Source organism: Scardinius erythrophthalmus, assembly GCF_964197995.2.
Source record: "Scardinius erythrophthalmus genome assembly, chromosome: 8".
Classification (NCBI taxonomy): domain Eukaryota; kingdom Metazoa; phylum Chordata; class Actinopteri; order Cypriniformes; family Leuciscidae; genus Scardinius; species Scardinius erythrophthalmus.
In genome coordinates, this window is record NC_138228.1 from 18,775,728 (window position 1) to 18,799,054 (window position 23,327).

Consider the following 23,327-nt stretch of genomic DNA (forward strand, 5'->3'; position numbering starts at 1 on the left):
AAATAAATGAAATATAGAATAGATCGTAGTAAAATAAACAGATTGTTTATCAATCACACTGTGGCGCAGGAGAGCAAGCGAGCGCGCGCACTGTGCTCATGCACGAGCAGGAGTCATTGACGCGGCGGCGCGCACGTGACGTCACGCAGCCGGCTTTTCTCTCTCTCCGCTCCTCCTCGCGCAGCTGCTGCTCTGGTCTGCAGACATGGCGAACGTCGTAGACACCAAACTCTACGACATCCTCGGAGTATCTCCGTCAGCCACCGAAAACGAGCTTAAAAAGGTAGAGACAGACCTTTCCGCCCCGCGCATCGTACAATAACAAAACCAAAGATGCGCGTGACGTGGGATGCTGCATGTTGGGGGAGCAGCCACTGGTGTGTTTTGCAGGTTGTTGAGATCCTCCAGTGTGGCCTTTTTTTTGGATCTGGAAATAATTTGGGGAAGGGTTTGAAATGTATACGTTCATATATATAGTTTGTTTACTACGTGTATTGCTGTAAGTGTCCTTATGCTGTGTGAGCATCAGCCAGGTGCTGCAGACAGATGAAGGTGCTTCTTGCACAGTTCAAAAGCTTTACAGTGGAAGGAGATGCTTAGCTTACCAGCTGCTGTGTCGAACCTGAGCTGGTATCTGATATGCAATGAGTTCGAGATGGTTAATGCAACGTGAATGCCTTGTTTTAGGTATTTTTAAAATATGAATCGTCATGTTTGTTTTCAGTCCTTTGTTAGAAGGTGAACGGGCTCTGGCCTTGATCCCCAAGTTGCCGGTGCGGTAAAGTAGGTTTTATGTTGGACATTCGTTAGACATTCGATCTTTTCTGCAGCATTAATTGATATGTAATGGCTTAATAGTCGTGGATGATGCTGTATCTCGTCTAGGTCACATTGTAAAGCATAATGTCAAATGTGAATTTTAATATTATTCGACGATGTAATTGTTTTAAGAATTGGAAGTGAAAAAGTCCTCACAACTATCCCCACTTGGGCACTTCAAGATAGGGAGTGTCTCAAAAGTGCCAAATCGGCAACAAAGTTGGTAAAGTATGTGCATTATTCCACAAAAACACTAAAAACGTGATCCTTTTACGTATGTAGTTGATGTTAGTAAATGGATTAAAAATAGATTAAGCCAATTTTAAATTAAATACATCTAGGCTATTTAACTTTGTGGTTGTTTTATGTAAATACCTCAAATGACCAACAATGTATTTATACACACATGCAGCATATAATACACAACTTAGATTGGTGAAAAATGATGATGTCACACCACATGTAATGTATTCACCAACCCTTAGAGCACACCATACACGACTTGGATTTGGAAAATGTCATTTGGTGTATTTTTAATGAATTTTTGAAATGCGCAAATCTATATAACTTCCTGGTCATGTGACCTGATGATGTCACACCACATGTAATGTATTCACCAACCCTTGTTGCACACCATACACGACTTGGATTTAGAAAATGTCAATTTGTCTATTTTTAATGAATTTTTGAAATACGCAAATCTATATAACTTCCTGGTCATGTGACCTGATGATGTCACACCACATGTAATGTATTCACCAACCCTTGGAGCACACCATACACGACTTGGATTTAAAAAAATGTCAATTTGTCAATTTTTTATGAATTTTTGAAATACGCAAATCTATATAACTTCTGGTCATGTGACCTGATGATGTCACACCACTTGTAATGTATTCACCAACTGTTGGAGCACACCATACACGACTTGGATTTAAAAAAATGTCAATTTGTCAATTTTTTATGAATTTTTGAAAGACGCAAATCTATATAACTTCCTAGTCATGTGACCTGATGATGTCACACCACCTGGGATTTATTCACCAACCTTTGGAGCACACCATACACGAATTGGATTTAGAAAATGTAATTTCGTCTATTTTTTATGAATTTTTGAAAGACGCAAATCTATATAACTTCCTGGTCATGTGACCTGATGATGTCACACCACATGTAATGTATTCACCAACCGTTGGAGCACACCATACACGACTTGGATTTAGAAAATGTCAATTCCTCAATTTTTTATGAATTTTTGAAAGACGCAAATCTATATAACTTCCTGGTCATGTGACCTGATGATGTCACACCACCTGGGATTTATTCACCAACCTTTGGAGCACACCATACACGACTTGGATTTAGAAAATGTCAATTCCTCAATTTTTTATGAATTTTTGAAAGACGCAAATCTATATAACTTCCTGGTCATGTGACCTGATGATGTCACACCACCTGGGATTTATTCACCAACCTTTGGAGCACACCATACACGAATTGGATTTAGAAAATGTAATTTCGTCTATTTTTTATGAATTTTTGAAAGACGCAAATCTATATAACTTCCTGGTCATGTGACCTGATGATGTCACACCACATGTAATGTATTCACCAACCGTTGGAGCACACCATACACGACTTGGATTTAGAAAATGTCAATTCCTCAATTTTTTATGAATTTTTGAAAGACGCAAATCTATATAACTTCCTGGTCATGTGACCTGATGATGTCACACCACCTGGGATTTATTCACCAACCTTTGGAGCACACCATACACGACTTGGATTTAGAAAATGTCAATTCCTCAATTTTTTATGAATTTTTGAAAGACGCAAATCTATATAACTTCCTGGTCATGTGACCTGATGATGTCACACCACCTGGGATTTATTCACCAACCTTTGGAGCACACCATACACGACTTGGATTTGGAAAATGTCATTTCGTCTATTTTTAATGAATTTCTGAAATACGCAAATCTATATAACTTCCTGGTCATGTGACCTGATGATGTCACACCACCTGGGATTTATTCACCAACCTTTGGAGCACACCATACATGACTTGGATTTGGAAAATATAATTTTGTCTATTTTTAATGAATTTTTGAAATACACAGATCTATATAACTTCCTGGTCATGTGACCTGATGATGTCACACCACCTGGGATTTATTCACCAACCCTTGGAACATTTTTACAGGTTTTCAAATATTTTTTTTTTTTCCTAATTGATATTAAAAGAGGAATTTGACAAAGCTGTGAAATTAGATTGATTTCACAAGTAATGACCATTCACATTAAGAATCATATCATTGAATCATTGTCATATTTTCATAGAGAAAAAAGAAATTAAGTGCATACAGTTAGCTCATGACATCCCTTTATTGAAGAAAACATACAGAAGTTAAACAATCAAGAGTTTTATTTAATTTTCATCTGTTTCTTTAAATATTAACAAATGTGAACTTATGGTATTGGGATTTTGTAATATCACCATTATGTAGGCTAGTATAACAGTGAAAAAAGTAGTTGCATGTCTTATAACTGTAAAACCAAATGCTATATTTCAAAAAGCACCAGAGTTTTTACTAAAATGCAATTTTGATGTTAATAACATACAAATTACACTTATACACTCATAAATAGGTTTTTCTTTGTACAATAATAATTTCTTCCTCCACAAAGGATTAATGCACAATTTGGAATAGTAAATAAATCAAGGTTAGAAACAAAAACTTTTTTTTAATGACAATTGGTTTGGGAATTTTGGTTGTGGAAATTGATTAAAGATGATGGTATCTTTAGTTTTATAGAACTTACAAATATTTAGCTAATATTTAATTGTATGCAATTCCCAGAGAACTTTTGAGGCTTATTGGATTAGAGACACTTGGAGTACTTCCCAATTTAGGCTGAATAATAAACATTTTTTAAGTTACGGATGTAATAATTGCCTATGCTCCATTGTCTAAACAAAATATATTCTTGATGTTACAAATACATTGAACTCTCTGTTCAAGAAACATGTTTTAGATTGGAGTAAATTATAGATGACACCTCATAGATATTCTATAACGAACAAAGTTAATGAGTTTTCATATAAGATACATAACACTGAGTACTAGGCCTACACTCATTCGACACTTGTGCTTTAAAGTTGATGTGGAAGACAATTGTATATTTTATGCCCATGAGCCACTCATATTGAAGCTGATATTGTTTTGAAGAAAGTGATATTTAAATGTTTTACAATTGATATAGATAAATATTTATATGTGATTTCATAACTATTATGGCTTATTACTAGGCCTATAACCAAAGTGGATTGAAAAATAAATATTTTTAAACAATTTAAAATTGACATTTACATATATGGAAACTATTTATAAAAGTAAAACTTTAAAATCAATACGAACCATGCAACTGTTTAGTATTATTATGTATTTAATGTTTAAAAAAAATAAAAAATCCATTGCCACTATACATTGTTTTGATGTTTTCTAAAAAAGAGAAAAAAATGTCTTTGATACATCAAACAAACAAATAAAATAAATTAATATATAAATAGAAGGACATCTCTATTCATATAAGATGTGACGTGATCTATCATTTTGATATCGCAATGTTTATTTATAATGCTTCATTCTCTTTCTCTAAAGTAATGACTAAAAATGTTTGATTTTTTGTTTTGATAAAAAAAATATATATATATATATATATATATATATATATATATATATATATATATATATATATATATATATATATATATATATATATATATATATATATATATATAGGGGAGAGCGGGGTATGTTGTCACACTTTTCACACTGTCTAACATTTACTGAGCACCATACATCAAAATGGTATAAATCTCATACCAAATGAAAGAAGGAAGTCTTGGGCACATATGTTGTATTCATAACATCTTCATATCTTATCTCATTACGGAGTTGTAGACTGTTGAATAGCGAGTGTGCACTTGTGACAATTTGCCCCATCGGCGGGTAAGTTGTCACACTAGATTATCTAAAAATAAGAACACAACTACTTAATTGTGAATATTGATTTTGTTTTTTAAACTCAAAACAGAACTGGAAATATAAACATCCGTGCCTGGAGAATCTGGAAAAACAATTATTTCAATCCAAATAATGCACATTTCAATTAAGTGGCAAAACCACTTTACTTTGAACTTTAAACTCAAACGTTCTATGGCTTGCACATAGATCCTGATAACTGAATGGAATGCTGCAGATAACCTGCTTAACTTAACCTCTGAACAAAACAGATGCCCTGTATCTGACTAATCGGACTCATCTCCAGAGTCACAATTCTGACACACATAAATTGCCTGGCCTGAGGTGCAAGCATCATGGGCCCAATTGTTGCATTTTACACATTTTACGCATATGCTACTCTGAACAATGCCTGTACTTCGTATTTTGAGCACTTTTTGTGTTGTGTTTTTTTTGCCTCTTCACAATGACTCGCTTAAATTAGTCCTAATTTGTAAGTCGCTTTGGACAAAAGCATCTGCTAAATGACTAAATGTAAATGTAGCTGCCTTGTTTTTCATAGGTCCAGATTTCTGCTTCCTTTTCTTTTGAAACCGCTTTTTGCTAGATTGAGACTTATTATTTTCTATTTCTAGTTGCTGCTTCACTGGCGTGTCAGTAAGTATTGCTGATTTGCATCGTTTTCTTCCTTTGCTGGCTGGTTTTCGGGGGCCATTTTTTGGATATGGCCGGATGTCCACTGGAGTTGGTAGCCCACTGCCAGCAATAGTATTGCTGGGTAAGGGTGAGCTGGTGATAGCAGAAGCATAACTGGGCGTGCTAGGCAGGACAGGGTTGGTGCTGGGGCACATGTGACGACTTGCCCCAAAGTCATTGAGACAACTTGCCCCATATTGACATGTGAGCTAATGTTGGCTAAATCTCAAGTTTAACTCAACATATCACTTTAGCTAAAGTACCAAAAGACACGTTACTGTCTCCTCTATTTTGTGCAAAATAATAATTTTAAACATTCATACCTAACAAAGTTGTATTGCATAAAATGTAAAGTGAGATTTTTTTACTTTTTAAGCAGAAAAACAAGAAAATTGTGCTAACCTCAGATTACAGTGATCTTGACCACATGTGAACAGGAAGTTGACTATAGAAGAAGAAGTCACAAAGTGGCTATTCGATTTTTGAGATAGAGCCTCTAGTGTTGGAGTTATGGACAGTGTGACAACTTACCCGTGTGACAACTTACCCCGCTCTCCCCTATATATTGAAATATTGAAATATTATTACAATTTAAGACAGCCGTTTTCTATGTGAATATACAGTAAAGTGTAATTTATTCCTGTGATCAAAGCTGAATTTTCAGCATCATTACTCCAGTCTTCAGTGTCACATGATCATTCAGAAATCATTGATGATTTGATGCTCAAGAAACATTTATGATTATTATCAATGTTGAAAACAGTTTTTTACATTTTTATTTCATGATGCTATGATGAATAGAAAGTTCAAAAGAACAGCATTTATCTGAAATGGAAAGCTTTTGTCACATTAAACACTACCCTTCAAAAATTTGGGGTCAGTAAGAATTTTAATTTTATTTTTGGGGGAAAGAAATAAAATAAATCAATACTTTTATTCATCAAGGATGAGTTAAACTGATCAAAAGTTACAGTAAAGACATTTATAATGTTAGAAAATATTCTATTTTAAATAAATGCTGTTCTTTTGAACTTTCTATTCATCAAAGAAGTTTTGAAAAAAATTGTACACAACTGTTTTCAACATTGAAAATAATAATGAATGTTTTTTGAGCATAAAATCAGCATATTAGAATGATTTCTGAAGGATCATGTGACTGAAGACTGGAGTAATGATGCTGAAAATTCAGCTTTCATCTGAGGAATAAATTACATTTTAAAATATATTAAAATAGAAAACAGTCATTTTAAATTGTCATAATGTTTCACAATAATACTGTTTTTTTTCTTTTCTTGTTTTTTATCAAATAAATGCAGCCTTGGTGAGCAGAAGAGACTTCTTTTAAAAACATAAAAATTCTAACCGATCTAAAACTTTTGACCAGTAGTGTATATATAAGAACAAAAAGTGTTAATGACAGCAAGCAATTTAAAAATTGTGTCAGAAAAAAAAAAAAAAAAAAAAAAGCCTAAAATTAAATTTCACAAAAAAACAGAGATTTAATGGAAAAATTGTCTTGGTCAAAGGAGCAACTCAAAATGATGATGGGCCATGTCACATATTTACCATATAGGCTAACTGTTTACCTGTTGTTTGTCCCTTTTTACTGCGTCCTGCACAACACACAGAACCATTCCGTTTCAGAACTACTGCACGGTAGCTGTAGGCCTACACATAAAATGTGAAACAACCTACAACACCTGTCACATTGAATCTGCAAGAGAGCAAAGTCATGATCTAAAACTTCACTGTTTTCCCAAACCAATTGTCATTAAAAAAAGTTTTTGTTTCTAACTTTGATTTATTTACTATTCCAAATTGTGCATTAATCCTTTGTGGAGGAAGAAATTATTATTGCACAAAGTAAAACCTATTTATGAGTGCATAAGTGTAATTGGTACACTGTAAAAAATAAAATCGTAAAAAAACAGTCATTGACTGTCAGCTACGGCTGCCAAACAAAAACCGTAAAAATAAAGTAAAATATCCTAATTTAAATGAAATGCAAAAAAAATTTACAGAAATTTTCCTTAAATGTTTTATAGAAAAACACTGTTATTTTACAGCTATTTCCTGAATTATTACAGTCAAACACCTTCCCTGTAAAAAAATCCTATAAAATAACAAATGACTGTCAGCTGCGGCTGACATACAAAAACTGTAAAATTAATGTAAAATATCCTCATTTAAATAAGTGCAAAATACTTTTACAGAAATCTTCATAAATCTTTTTTAACAGAAACACACAGTTAAAACACAGTTAATTCACATTTATTTTCTGATTTTTTTACTGAAAAACATGCAGTTAATTATATGCATGATTTGTTGTGACTATACGTCACTGCATCAGCAACTACACAGTTACTGTCTGTTAAATAAAGCAACATGCAGCATATCATCAATGTTTATTTGCTCATCCTGAACTGAAGCTCAGGCTCTACTCTTCAACACAATGGTGACACACGAAACACACCATACAGAAACACTTTAAACCCCAACAGAACATTAAACACTAACAGATCTCTCAGGATCTCAGCATCTTCACTTATTACAATCCAGACTTTATTTCTTTCATACTAACATTCTTATTGAGAATTAACAGAGGTTTAGAAGTTGAAGCTTTATTGAAAAGAATAAAGTTGGATGTCACCATGGTGGAGATCAGTGTTTGCTTTAGTTGGGCTCTTGAACTTTTAGTGTTTAACTTTAATGTTTCTCTAGCTGCTTTAACTGTGTGTCTCTGATGCATATTAGTTATAGTAGCAATCCAAGAGAAACTCAGATCAGATGATGTTGGTCACTTTTTAGTGAATCATCATGTAGTGTCCTGCTTTGTTAATACACCTGAATGAAACATCTGATTAAATGGTTAAATATTAGTTGTTCATTTTGCATGATAAAACTGCTATAGCAGATCCTGCAGTGCTGTGATACTCAGATTTCATTATACAGAAAATGTTTTGACAGGATCATGTAGACTCACTCAGACATCAAGAATCAGCGTATGAATCACAACAATGGTGACAATGAAAAAAAAAATCTGATCAACTCTGAACCACTATAAAGTCACAAAAAGGCTTTGTTGGTTGTCACCATTGTTGAAATTCATATGTTGATTCTTGATGTCTCTATACTACTAAAAAAATGAACCAGCTCAAAACTTTTTCTGTATAATATATATATATATATTTTTTCAGAGTGTTATAATACTGATGCCACAATATTTTAAGGATTATGTGAAAAATTATGACATTAATTATAGACTTTGTGTAAATCTAAACTCAATCTACATATTATGAAATCTAAGCTAATATATTCAGAGATTTGACTGATACATCAGTGAATCAGATCATCATATGATGATTACAACATCATCAATGAATGAATGATTAAGATCATCTGATATTTTCTCCTGCATTTATTGCTATAACAAATGTGTATTAAATACACAGTTAAAGCAGCCAGAGAAAACTAAAGTTAAAAACTCAAGGGTCATGAGCCCAACTAAAGCAGACACTGATCTCAATCATGGTGACATCAAATTTATTTTAAAGTTTTTTACACTTTATTTAAATTAGCATAATTATACTTTAATTTTATGTTTTTTGTTTGGCAGCCGCAGCTGGCAGTCATTTGACCCTTTTTTTACGATTTTCTTTTACAATGAAGGTATTTGATCATAATAATGCAGGAAATACCTGTGAAATAACAGTGTTTTTTCGGTTTATTTAAATTAGAATATTTTACTTTAATTTTAAGGTTTTTGTTTGGCAGCCGCAGCTGCCAGTCATTTGACCCTTTTTTTACAATTTTTTTTTTACAATGAAGGTGTATGATCGTGATTATTCAGGAAATACCTGTGAAATAACAGCGTTTTTCAGTTTATTTAATTTAGGATGTTTTACAGTTTTTTGGGGAGCTGACAGTCATTTGACCATTTTGTCATTTAACTGTTTTGTTACTGTTAAATTACAGATTAAATTTAAGAAAACAGAAAAAATACTGTATGAAAAATACAATCAATTTTCTGTATAAAAAATGTGAATTACTGTAATTTGTCATTAATGTCATAATACCTAAAATAACAGCTGCATTTTTATTTTACAGATATTATTTGTAATTTTACAGTGTTTTGAGTACAATTTAAAATGAAAGAAAATGATCGTCAAAAAATCACAGTTATTTTCTGTAAAATTTTTTACAGTGTATGTTATTAACATCAAAATTGCATTTTAGTAAAAACTCTGGTGCCTTTTGAAATATAGCATTTGGTTTTACAGTTATAAGACATGCAACTACTTTTTTCACTGTTATACTAGCCTACATAATGGTGATATTACAAAATCCCAATACCATAAGTTCACATTTGTTAATATTTAAAGAAACAGACGAAAATTAAATAAAACTCTTGATTGTTTAACTTCTGTATGTTTTCTTCAATAAAGGGATGTCATGAGCTAACTGTATGCACTTAATTTCTTTTTCTTCTATGAAAATATGACAAAACATGTATTTCTTAATGTGAATGGTCATTACTTGTGAAATCAATCTAATTTCACAGCTTTGTCAAATTCCTCTTTTAATATCAATTAGAAAAATAAAAAAATAGAAAACTTTAGAAAACCTGTAAAAATGTTCCAAGGGTTGGTGAATAAATCCCAGGTGGTGTGACATCATCAGGTCACATGACCAGGAAGTTATATAGATTTGTGTATTTTAAAAATTCATTAAAAATACACTAAATGACATTTTCCAAATCCAAGTCGTGTATGGTGTGCTCCAACGGTTGGTGAATACATTACAAGTGGTGTGACATCATCAGGTCACATGACCAGGACGTTATATAGATTTGCGTATTTCAAAAATTCATTAAAAATAGACAAATTGAAATTTTCTAAATCCAAGTCGTGTATGGTGTGCAACAAGGGTTGGTGAATACATTACAAGTGGTGTGACATCATCAGGTCACATGACCAGGAAGTTATATAGATTTGGGTATTTCAAAAATTCATTAAAAATAGACAAATTTAAATTTTCTAAATCCAAGTCGTGTATGGTGTGCAACAAGGGTTGGTGAATACATTACATGTGGTGTGACATCATCAGGTCACATGACCAGGAAGTTATATAGATTTGCGTATTTCAAAAATTCATTAAAAATAGACAAATTGAAATTTTCTAAATCCAAGTCATGTATGGTGTGCAACAAGGGTTGGTGAATACATTACAAGTGGTGTGACATCATCAGGTCACATGACCAGGAAGTTATATAGATTTGGGTATTTCAAAAATTCATTAAAAATAGACAAATTGAAATTTTCTAAATCCAAGTCGTGTATGGTGTGCAACAAGGGTTGGTGAATACATTACATGTGGTGTGACATCATCAGGTCACATGACCAGGAAGTTATATAGATTTGCGTATTTTAAAAATTCATTAAAAATACACTAAATGACATTTTCGAAATCCAAGTCGTGTATGGTGTGCTCCAAGGGTTGGTGAATACATTACAAGTGGTGTGACATCATCAGGTCACATGACCAGGAAGTTATATAGATTTGCGTATTTCAAAAATTCATTAAAAATAGACAAATTTAAATTTTCTAAATCCAAGTCGTGTATGATGTGCAACAAGGGTTGGTGAATACATTACATGTGGTGTGACATCATCAGGTCACATGACCAGGAAGTTATATAGATTTGCGTATTTCAAAAATTCATTAAAAATACACTAAATGACATTTTCGAAATCCAAGTCGTGTATGGTGTGCTCCAAGGGTTGGTGAATACATTACAAGTGGTGTGACATCATCAGGTCACATGACCAGGAAGTTATATAGATTTGCGTATTTCAAAAATTCATTAAAAATAGACTAAATGACATTTTCCAAATTCAAGTTGTGTATGGTGTGCTCCAACGGTTGGTGAACAAATTCCAGGTGGTGTGACATCACCTGTTTCTATAAGATAAAATGAAATTTTGGGAGTACAATGTAATAACCATGTACCCATTCATAGTGAATATCCCATGCACAGCTTAAAACTATCTAAGCCTATTTGACAAAAAAATAGGTTGTCCACTTAATTCACATCTTTACATTTTATTAGTATGCTTTGCGTGGTTTCGCACCTTGGAATGCTTATTTGTGTGTGTGTGTGTGTGTGTGCAGTTTTGAGACAGTCCCTTAATTTGCTTGGCGAATGTCTAACGAATGTCCAACATAAAACCTACTTTACCGCACCCAAGTTGCCTGCGTGTTATGCTGGCTTTTTGTTGTTGTTTGATTGTGTCCACAAAGGATTTCAGAGAGCACAGCAAGACCAAAAATAAGGCCAGATATGTGGATTTATGACACAGTAGATACATGATATAACTACTGTAGTAATGCGGATTCAAAGTCACTAGGTCCACGAAAATGCACGATCCATGGAATGTGCGTAGTGCAAATTAGTCCTGTTCATGCATGGTTTTGAAATCAGCTTGTTTTGAACTGTCAAATGTGGAGGAAATTGGGATCTTCACCTCCGTACTCAATTTTTCAATGGGTTTTCAATGACAAATAGCATCAGTTTAAAGGGTTAGTTCAACCAAATTCTCTCATTAATTGCCCTCAAGTTGTTCCAACTTTGGAACACAAATGAAGATCTTTTTGATGAAATCTGAGAGCTTTCTGTCCCTCCATTGACAGTCTATGCAACTACCAAGTTCATAAAGAGATCGTAAAACGAATCCATATGAATTGAGTGGTTTAGTCAAAATTTTCTGAAGAGACTAATGAACAGATTTAATTTAGTCTTTTATTCACCTATAAACATGATCAGCTCAACCAAACCTGCTTGACCGGTGAGAACAAACCTCTCACACGAGAATGAACCTCATTGAGTCGCACGTCAAGCGAACATGCTTGGGCTTCCGTTTACCCCAACTGATGTGCGAGTTGATGAATGTTTATATGTGAATAAAAGCCTAAATTCAATCTGTTCATCATTTAAAGCAATCATGTCTCTTCAGAAAATTTAGGACTAAACCGCTCAATTCATATGGATTCGTTTTACGATCTCTTTATGAACTTTTTGAAGCATCAAATTGGTAGTTGTGTAGCTGTCGATGGAGGGACAGAAAGCTCTCAGATTTCATCAAAAAGATCTTCATTTGTGTTCCGAAGATGATCAAAAGTCTTCCGGGTTTGTAACAACACGAGGGTGAGTAGCCTAATTAATGACAGAATTTTTATTTTTGGGTGAACTATTCCTTCAATAATAACAGATCGATAGCCAATTGGAAAGGATGTTGATGAAATATTATGCAGTGTGACATAGTAACACTGATTAGAAAATAGTTTATGATTATTCTTAACTATTTACATGTTGTTTCGTGGCCTCAGATTAATTGAGAGACTACATGGAATCTTTTTTGAATTTCTAAAAATTCATTTGTCAAACTGTAGGACTATTTAAAATGTTTAAATGTGTTTGTACATTTTCATTTAATTATTTATTTAATTATAAGTAATAGTACTTATAATTAAATAAATAATTAAATGAAAATGTACAAACACATTTACATTAAAAAAAGTAAATAAATTAAAATATTTGTTCCAACGTGCTAGGGTGTTTGCCATTTCATTATGTTGTAGCTAAGGTGAACTGGGTGGTTGCTAGGTGGTTACTTGATAAACTTTTTGATTTGAGTTAACTTTAAATTTCTTTGATATTCTAGCTTCTATGGCGCTGGTCCCTCTTTCAATGTAAATCTTTGAGAAATTAATATTTATCAGACTGAACATATAAGTTTCAAACAACTCTGATTATGGGAATTAGTACTATTTAGTACATCAACACTAATTAGTGAGGTTTTGTGATTTTCAGGCATACCGGAAACTAGCAAAAGAGTACCACCCTGATAAAAACCCCAATGCAGGTGACAAGGTGAGTTCTCATTCTATGGAAGTTCTGAAAGCCATTAATGAAATAATAATAATTTGACCTTTTTGTTAATTCAATATATTTGTGTTAGTTTAAGGAGATTAGTTTTGCATATGAGGTACTTACTAACCCGGAGAAGAAGGACTTGTATGACCGGTATGGAGAACAGGGCTTGCGTGAGGGTGGCGGTGGTGGAGCCGGAATGGAGGACATCTTCTCTCACATCTTTGGTGGAGGTCTGTTCGGCTTTATGGGCGGCCAGAGCACCAGGAACCGGAACGGTGGCCGACGAAGAGGAGAGGACATGATACATCCACTGAAGTGAGTGAATATGAAAACAAAACCTCTGCTTTTTTTTTCCTGGAGAACCTGAGAAGTCGAAAAATAAAGTAGTTAAAAATGGCAAATTATTCTCTGCATGACCTATTTTTAAGTCAGCATGAAATCAAAATTGATTTTTTAAATGCTATTGTGCATGATTTATCTGTGCACATTATTCCAAAGATAATTTTGAAGTTCTTTAAATTTTGAAACACTTTTTTTTTTTTTTAATACCTAATAGAGTGTCTTTGGAAGATCTGTACAATGGAAAAACAACCAAACTACAGCTAAGCAAGAACGTACTCTGCAGTGCATGCAGTGGGTGAGTGTTTTAAGCTGGATTTTATGCAACATCTTTAAGGATTATAAAAATGAAAGAGGACCTATATGTATTTGTTTTGGGTGTCTACTAGAATAGGTTTTCATGCTTGAATGTTAAAAAACAAATTATTTTTCACATTGCAGCTGCACCTGTAACTTTCTGTGGTGCGTTTGCCGAATGTATCGTTAGCCAACTATGGCCGCAAGTTCCGTAGTTATTAGCATAGTTCAACAAGTCAGTGTTTCCCAAAACAATAGTTCCAATGAACATTCACAAACAGCATCACAAAGATGTGTGGTTGGAATGACAGCATAATTTCTAGTTTGTATGACGTGTGGACTTAAGTCCTTATCTTGAGCAAAATAAGCAAGTAGACATTCAGTACAATCATATCTTTTATTTTGAATACATACAAATGTCATTTACGTCTTTTAGTTTATCGAGATTTAAAGTGCTGTTTTTTGAAGTGCGTATGTGCTCTAGTACGTAAGAATGAGCCTAGATTGAATCTGAAAATAAAGCAAAATAACCGAAAAATGGGAATTGGTCCTCAGATGCCATGTCCGTAATTTATAGTAAAAAATTTAGCATTAATTCGATTCATTAAAATAAGTTTTTACTCCACTACCTGCGTGACATCATTAACCAATGTGTTTAAACGACAATTTTGTGACTTTCAGGAAACCGTTGTGACTAGCAGGTTGATTTCTTCAACGATGCATCATACTATGGTAGTTAAGCAGTGAGTTAAGTCATTCTATGGGAAACACAACCATGCTTAGTAGGGTTGTAACAATACCCTCATGTTACGATTCTGTACGTCTTAAAGCAGAGACTGAGTTGGCAGCATTAATGATCCACAAAGGGGATACATTACAGCCAAAACTTTGTTGCAGGAACATTTTGGCAATGAACAGAAGGTTGCATCTGCTTATATGAATAAAGCTTTTTCATTGCCTCAAATTAAAGCTGAAGATGTGAATGCTTTGCAAGAAAACAGTCTTTTTCTTAGAGGCTGTGGTAATGTCATGGAGGAAGTGCAATATATGTATGATTTGGACATGCCTGCCAATATGATGATAATTATAAAGAAACTGCCTTACAGACTCCGGGATAAATGGAGAACAGAGGCTTGTGAACTACAAGAAAGACACAAACGCAGAGTTTCCTTCATTGATATTGTTCACTTTTTAGAACATCGAGTCAAAGTTGTAACAGACACGGTATTTGGAAACATACAGGATGTACCACAACTTCGGCCTGGAATAAAAGGATCCAGCTTTGCTACCACGGTGGTCGCTGCAAGCAAAGAAAGCGCATCCGAAAATACAACAAAGAAAAAGGTTGGCTATGATAGGAAAGAATGTTTCTGCTGTAGAGGTGCACACACATTGGGTATGTGTCCTCAGGTGAGAAAACAATCCCACAAAGAGAAGATTGGCTTCTTGAGAGAAAGTGGAAATTGTTTTTGGTGTTTGTGTATTGGGCACATCAGCAAAGAGTGCAAAAAACATCCCACTTAGACATCCCACTTTACTGCATATCTTTCCCAAAGTAAAAGTATACCGTATATACGATATAACTGAGAAGAAATAAAAAATGGCAGTGGATGATGTCTTAGTATCTAGTGGTCTTACTGGGGCTGGTGATCATGATTGTAAACTCCCGATTGTGCCTGTACAGATCAAGGCCAAGAAAGGCAGCAAAATTGTCACTACTTATGCATTTTTAGATCAAGGGAGCACCGCTGTGTTTTGTACGGAGAGCTTAATGAGAAGACTCAACCTCACAGGAACCAAAGTGCAGATACTTCTACAAACTATGGGGCAAGAAAAGGTTGTAAGTAGTAATGGTAATCCGCAGCGTAAATGATGGACCATATGCAAAATTTTGGGATGGACTGTGAATGGCCCACTCACTGGAGACAATGAGAACAAAATGGATTGTGCTCAGCCAGAAGTCACCGTCAACAGAATTTCAGTTGTGAATTTGGAAGACATATGGCAACAGCATTTTAAAATGGACTTCCCAGAATGTAGCCAAGATGAACGAACTGGCTATTCCAAAGAAGATCAAAAATTCATGGAAATGGTGACACATTCTGTCAAACTTGTTGATGGGCATTATGAAATTGGTTTACCTCTGAGAAAGAGAGTTCAAATGCCAAACAATTGTAAAATTGTGGAACAACGTGCTTTGCATCTAAAGAGACTTAAAAAAGTTTCAGGTTTTTTTTGCTGACTGTAAAGCCTTTATGAAGGATATGGTCTCCAAAGGTTATGTAGAGCAAGTACCAGCAGAGGATATGACACATAGAGATGGAAAGATCTGGTACATCCCACATCATGGTGTCTACCATCCCACTAAGAAAAAAATCTGTGTGGTATTTGATTGTGGAGCAAGTTTTCAGTGAACATCACTTAATGCTCAACTCTTGCAAGGACCAGACCTTAACCAGCTCACTCATTGGAGTGATGATAAGATTCAGAAAAGAACCAGTGGTGATCATGGCAGATGTAGAATCAATGTTCCATTTGAGTTAGAGTACCAGCTGATGATGTTGATTTGTTAAGGTTTTGTTGAGGCAAAAACAAGTAACTAACAAAATAGCATCAGGCATAAGAGACATCAGGATTCAAATTGTCCTTAAAAGATATTTATTCTTGCAAGAATGTTCCCAGTCCATCCACAGTCCAGCTGCAGGTGGAGTGAGACCCAGAGCAGAGGTTGACCAGCTCCTTATAGTGTTCTATTCAAAAGCTATCTCCTACAGCCCCCACTAAACAAAATAACAAAAGAGACCCCCCTTGACCCCTCCCCAGCACGGGAATCTCCTTACCTCTGAAATCTCACACACACACACCCTGCAGCTGTATCAATATCATAAAAGAAACTCAAAATACAGCCAAAGAACGCATGGCATTCGTTTGTTAAATCGTTGAAAATAAAATACAAAGAAAAGATGAATTTTTCCACAACATTTCCTCCTCTTTATCATTCTCTGATAAACAACATAGAAAAATTCACTCTTGTTTTCTAATCAAACCCATTATACTATTAAATCTTTAAGAATAGAATTAATTCAAGTCTTAATTCAAGAACAGTTATACCCTTCATGTATATCAATACTAAGCCCTAATTTGATTCAATCAAATAAAATCGCAAAACTTTTCTTCAACCATTAATTGGTCAACATTTTCTCCAGATATGTTGATCATCTCGTTGCCTCATGGACGTTCCATCTTCACCAATATGACACTTTGCATGCCGTAGAGAGGATTTTTTCCAACGTTGGCAGGGGAGATTTGTTTCTAGCACATATCATTGATCCCCTACTTTATTCTTTGCGCTGGCGTGTGAGGTTGTTGATGTTGGTTGGTATAGTTTAGGTCAGATGCTCGGACCCAGGTCTAACATCCTTCAATCATTTTCAAATCCTTACAAGATTTTCCCTTAGATCACGATCGCACCCCCACTGGAATGAGTCATTTACTGTCTACTGTCACCTGCGAATGGAGGCCTTAAGTGATTTTGTTAGTGAGCGCGTGTCTTGTCGTCCCTTTGGTGTGACCTGTGAAATTTTCAACCTGAAACATATCACCGGATAATTTCTTGCTCATTGAATAGCACTCAGGGTCCTTGTTCCCCTGAGAAAAAAAAACATTCAACCCATGTTGTTCATGTTAACAAAACAATACAGAATCAGTTCTGTTTGGTTCAATCCATCCTGACATCCTGCAAAATGAAAATTTTAAGTTAGGCATTACACAGGGTTAGGCACTGTTTCTTCATTTTGCTCATGCCATGCGCAAAAGTCTGCATCTTCTGTAAAGAAAAACAAATGTTGAGGTTATTGTCACATAGTTTTCTTTTGTCTGCTGTGCTGCCACATCTGCTCCGGCGTTTCCTGTCAAAACAATTCTTGTTATTAGCACACTTAAAATACAAACAATGCACACAATTAAACCCAATGTCCTCCCAACATTTATCTTCCCACCTGTGCGATGGCTTTCAGCAAATGTGAACCCCTTAGTAAACCAGATCTAGCTGGTTAATACAAATAAAGTTCTTCAAATAAACCCCTCCTGGACTTTTACTGTCCTCATATACCGATGAGGTCAAAGCTAGATAACCTCTCAGCCTGCTGTGAAGACAATGGGTTTAGCCCTTCCCCCCTGGATTTACTGTTTTCCCACCTGTGAGGCCGAAATGTCTTTGTTTGTGGCCTGAATACAAATTATCCATACTAAAAAGTTCAAAGACTCATCTGACCACTTGTTTTACTGTGCGTTCTCCTGTTCCCGCCATGAGCATATTCATCCTCCTCTTGATGCACGACACCCATCTTGTGCATAAATTTAACATAATAAAATTCTCTTACTTTTATCAGACGCTTTTATCCATAGTGACTTCCATTTCAAAGTACACATTTACATTCTTATCAGTTCTTGCTTTCCCTCGGAAATTGAACCCATGACTTTGGCGTTACAAGCGCTAACGCTCTACTGTTTGAGCTATAGAAAACTGCAATATTTGTTCATATTTATTTGGTAACATTTGTTTGGATAAAGTTTGCTAACCCAAACGTTGTCCTTCAGCCAAGTTTCCCATCTTTCTCTGCCTCTGAAAAAAAAATATTACTTAAAGCCACAATTTCATCTTCTTATCAAATTGTTTTTTAAGGCAACGGCCCCTAGTCTCACAGCGTTTCTTGATTTTTCAGGCCTATTGTTTGGTCTCTTAATCAACTGTCATCTACGAACATTCTCCAGGTCATCAATTGGTCAGGTCAGGTCGTGTACACTTTGTCAGCGTCAGTACACTTCGTCAACGTCAGTCGAATAACAATCTTCCCCTTTTTACAATACATAACTGTTAAGGGCTCTCTGGATAATCTGATATTTACTTAGCCTACTGTACGTGTTTGTTGCTGTCAAATTTATAACTTTTTCTCAACACATGACTGACGGCTATCTACGACTTCACAATTCTAATTTATCAATACTTAAACCTGTCCAGAAAGTAATTCAAATCTACTGCACATCATGAATGACCAAAATAATAATTAACAGACAGAGCTCGATGATCAATCAACTTAAAGCTCATCCTGTTCTGTGTTGCCTTCTCATCAGATTGACTCACAATCCTCAGCTTACTTTGTCATTTGCCTTAACCCATCTATAATGCTAAAACACTCTTTCCAGAGGTTAATGACACATGTATACACACTATTCAGACAGAATAGTTGTCCTAAACTAACACATACTGTACAAAACATGAATTCACACTCACACTCTTCCCTGACTATGAACCGCTCATATTTCTTATTAATATCTTTTATCTAAAAAGATTTAAATTCTAAGTGACATTCTAACCTTTTCCTGTATCTTTTATCTAATGTTTTATGGCCTATTAACCAGTTTCAAAGCATGTCTGTTCATTATCCATCTGATTTTAGAAAAGTCAGCTGGATTGTTTTGGTGCATTATCTTATTTTGCTCCAGCTTTCTTTGGCTGACTGATAACAGAAAGACAGACAGAGTACCATCCTCTTCCTCCACTCAAGCAGTCTCTTTCTCTCTCATTATAAGCAAATAATCTTTTCAACAGCCTCCTAGGACTGTAACTAAAATAATCATAGTCATATTCAATCGTTCTATGATCTTTTCTAAGGTTATCTTTAGTTTAAATACTCAATTTACCTAACCTTTGTTTTCCAGAAAATTCTCTTGAGTCATCTTTAGCCACCACCATGTCTTATAGTGGTCCTTTGTCATGTCTAAATGATCTACAGGAGTCAGAACTGACACATTAGTTCAGCATCGACACAAATCTCTGTGTTTTCCTTGCTCATCAGGCAACTAACATTACAATTATTTTTTTTTTTTTTTTTTTTTTTTTTTTTTTAAGCTGTCTCCACAACAGATAACCACTAGTTCAATGGTCTCTGCTGGCTCCTGAATGCCCATTCAGATCAGCTCTTAACCTATAATTGTCTTTTCTTCAGGGTGTTGTCCCCTGGCATAGTTGCAGACACTTGTCAGAAAAACAAGCCATTCAATCAACGCGGTTTCTGGTGAGTGGTATATAGAGGAACTCACATTTTCTGGGTCAGACGGCCGTAACTTCTCACAGCTCATCTCGCCTCTCAATGATCTGCTGATGCTGGTCGCCACTCAGTCAATCAGCGCCACTCTCATATCCATCTCACATAAAAACACCTCCATCAGGAAATGCCCAGTGTTTTTGCGTGAATTCCCCTGTCTTAGGTTGCCCTTTTGGCCAGAGGGTCTTACCCGTCTCTGGGGTAAACACTTCGTACACACGTGGTTACCGCTCTTTACCATCACAGAATCTGTGACCGTTTTCTTCAACATAATCTGTTGTTTTCTGGAGCTTAGGAAAAGGCGCATTCAAGAGTCATCAGAGCCATTCTGACCTAATAGTGTTCACAGGGAGACAGGTTAATAACAACAGTATTTAATCACTTAAATTCATTAATCATCTTAAAGGTAGCAACCTGCTTAGATTATAGTCAGTGAATTTAGATCACAATCGTACATTCAGTGTACTGTTACTTCTGTAGCCGGAGCCATCAGCCCTGTTTTATGGTGGAGGCTAAAATCAGACAAAGAAGCGGTCCTAAAATAAACTAGTCAAAAATGTCACTTCTATCATTTAAGGCAGTGGTCTCAAACCGGTTCCACGGAGGGCCTAGTGTATGCAGGTTTTCTCTTTTACTTTGAACCAAACTGATTGAGTAGGTCACTAATTGGTTAAGATCTCCCCTCACCTGGTAGTCTAGCTCTTAATTGGGTACTAATTGAAGGGAAAGACCAAAAACATGCATACACTAGGCCCTCCGTGGAACCGGTTTGAGAACTCTGATTTAAGGTCTGCATTATTATTTTAAAGACTTCTTTCCACATCTATGAATCTTTTCAACTGAAACACTGTGCTTTACACAGCCTCAGACAACAGCTTTCAGCTGATATTGAATGAGAGAGAGACTCTTGAGGCATTCAGGACTGGTACACTGCATTCTCATAAACTTTTAACTTCAGACTTTATCTACCATCTTTTTCAACTGTAGCCCATCTTAAGGCATCTTTTCCATGAATTACATGTATTGTAATTTAGACATAATATCCACTCAGAATGAGTCTCTGTTGCACTGAAACTGTGGCAGTTTCAGTCACAGCACATGCCAGATTCAGATAAGCAAACCTGTTTTGGCCAAATCACAATCTTATCTTTTAAAATCAACATTAACAAGCCTTTGTTTAATCAAATGCCTTTTACACATTTTACATTTAGCAACTGTTAATCCTGTAACACTGCTTCTGTTTATTTTATCTTAAAGAAATAATACGAATTATTCTAGTTCTTAATAACAATTTCATTTCAATTTTACTTCAATGTTTTCTCTAGGAGTTTATCAATCTGCTTCTATGATTCACTTTTGAGGCTGCTCCCTGCTTGTGATACATTTTTTTGATTATCATTATAAATCATTCATTAGATTTGTCTCTCCATATCATCTAAAACCTTATCAAAGCATTTCATTCAAAAACACAATCATCCTTTTAGTGACCGGTACTTTTAAAATATTTTGCAACTCATTTAGTCTTATCCGTAATTTTATGTCAACCGGTACTTTTTATAGTTCTTTCCTTTCAAAAGGAATTCCTTACACTTAAATCTTTCAATCTTCTTACAACTTTCAAAAGTTCCAACTATCAACTTTATTTCTCCCTCATTTACTTTTACAGTCATACAGTGCGCATACAGTCACTGAATGACCCAGCTGACTGCAATAAAACACTCTCTGTTATTCTGCCTTTTATCTTTCTAACAGCTTCACCCTATTTTGCACTTCTGAAACATTGTGTTGTATTCAGGAAATGCAAACAGAGCCACTGATAAGTTCTCTGCATTCTCCCCCACTGTCCCAGCTGCAAATTCAATTACAATAGCCGAATTATAATCTTCATCATATTAACATTGATCTACTTTCTAACCCATATTAACACAGACTTTTCTTTAAATTTGTGTCATTTTGGCACTTTCTTTCTTTGGAGCCAGTTAAGTTATTGTTTATCTTTCCAATCACAATCAAACTTTTACTAAACATCATCTGCAAATCTCTTCAGAGCGTGAGCAGAACTGCTTACAGCATTTGCTCTCTTTTATCTCACTATTTATCAGGACTGTTCAGTTACTCTTCATACAGTATTAAAACTTTAACGTGTCATTAATTTCATCAACACTGGTTTTTAAAAGCTTATTCTTCTATCAAATGGTTAGTTTGCAGATTCAACTTAAATCACAAAATTGTATTATAATTATTCAGTCCTACTTATCTCTACTGTTTCACAGAAAACACAAGATTCTCTAAATCTTCTCAGTCTCTAAATTACACAGACAGCTATCTTAGCCGCTTGCACCTTCAACTCTTGTTACAAAAAATATGGCAATCTATTCTTCAATACTCTGTTCTCTTTTCATAACATTAATACAATAAAGCACATTCACATCACTATTATTGGCAGAACATTAATTTTCATAAGCGACACGGAAAATCTAAATATTCTAAATGGGTTTCACAAAGTTTCTGATTAACTTTAGTCACACGTTTCTGGGGAAATTATCTCCAACCCATAATTTCCTTTATAAAACAATATATTTCCTTAAATGGCTTAATATCAACAAAATATCCAATCTCTGGACATTTTCTAATTTGATATTATCATCAACAACACTGATTACAAAACAAGTATACATTTAACATCCAGAAGCTGGTTTGAACAAGCAAGCGCTGTTGCTGTACTCCCAGCATAGCTTGACCCTTTAGGTTCAAAAGACAATTGTTTTACTTAATGAAACATTCCTTATCCTTATATCATGCCAATCCCTGTTAATCATACTCAACGCCCCATTTCCATCTAAAACTCACTTTTCGTACCATTTCAACTTAATTTGACTTAATCAGGCGTTCATAAATAGTTCCATGAACTCTATCGTTCCCTACATATCAGTTCCTTCTGCATCGACTCTGTTCTCTTTTATCTGCTTCTTTCCCATCCAACAATTCACTGTCCGTTCACAGTTTTACACTCATGAACAAACTTCAACAACCCTTTCTGACTAGTAACGGATAAGTTAGCATTTCAGAAAACCCTGTAGGCTACCTTTGTACAATCTCATATGCTCATCA

At 34.9% G+C, this 23,327-nt stretch overlaps 1 protein-coding gene across 1 annotated transcript in view; it reads left to right on the forward strand.

Moving 5' to 3' along the window:
- The first annotated feature begins 102 nt into the window (after window positions 1-102).
- The window catches only part of dnaja2b (DnaJ heat shock protein family (Hsp40) member A2b), a 30,959-nt gene continuing 7,734 nt past the window's right edge, over window positions 103-23,327 (forward strand). Inside the window, exons 1-4 of the mRNA XM_081372934.1 lie at window positions 103-283; window positions 13,411-13,470; window positions 13,559-13,788; window positions 14,030-14,110. Of these exons, the coding sequence (XP_081229060.1) occupies window positions 206-283; window positions 13,411-13,470; window positions 13,559-13,788; window positions 14,030-14,110 (449 nt within the window). The 5' untranslated portion in view covers window positions 103-205. The remainder of the gene's footprint in view (window positions 284-13,410; window positions 13,471-13,558; window positions 13,789-14,029; window positions 14,111-23,327) is intronic.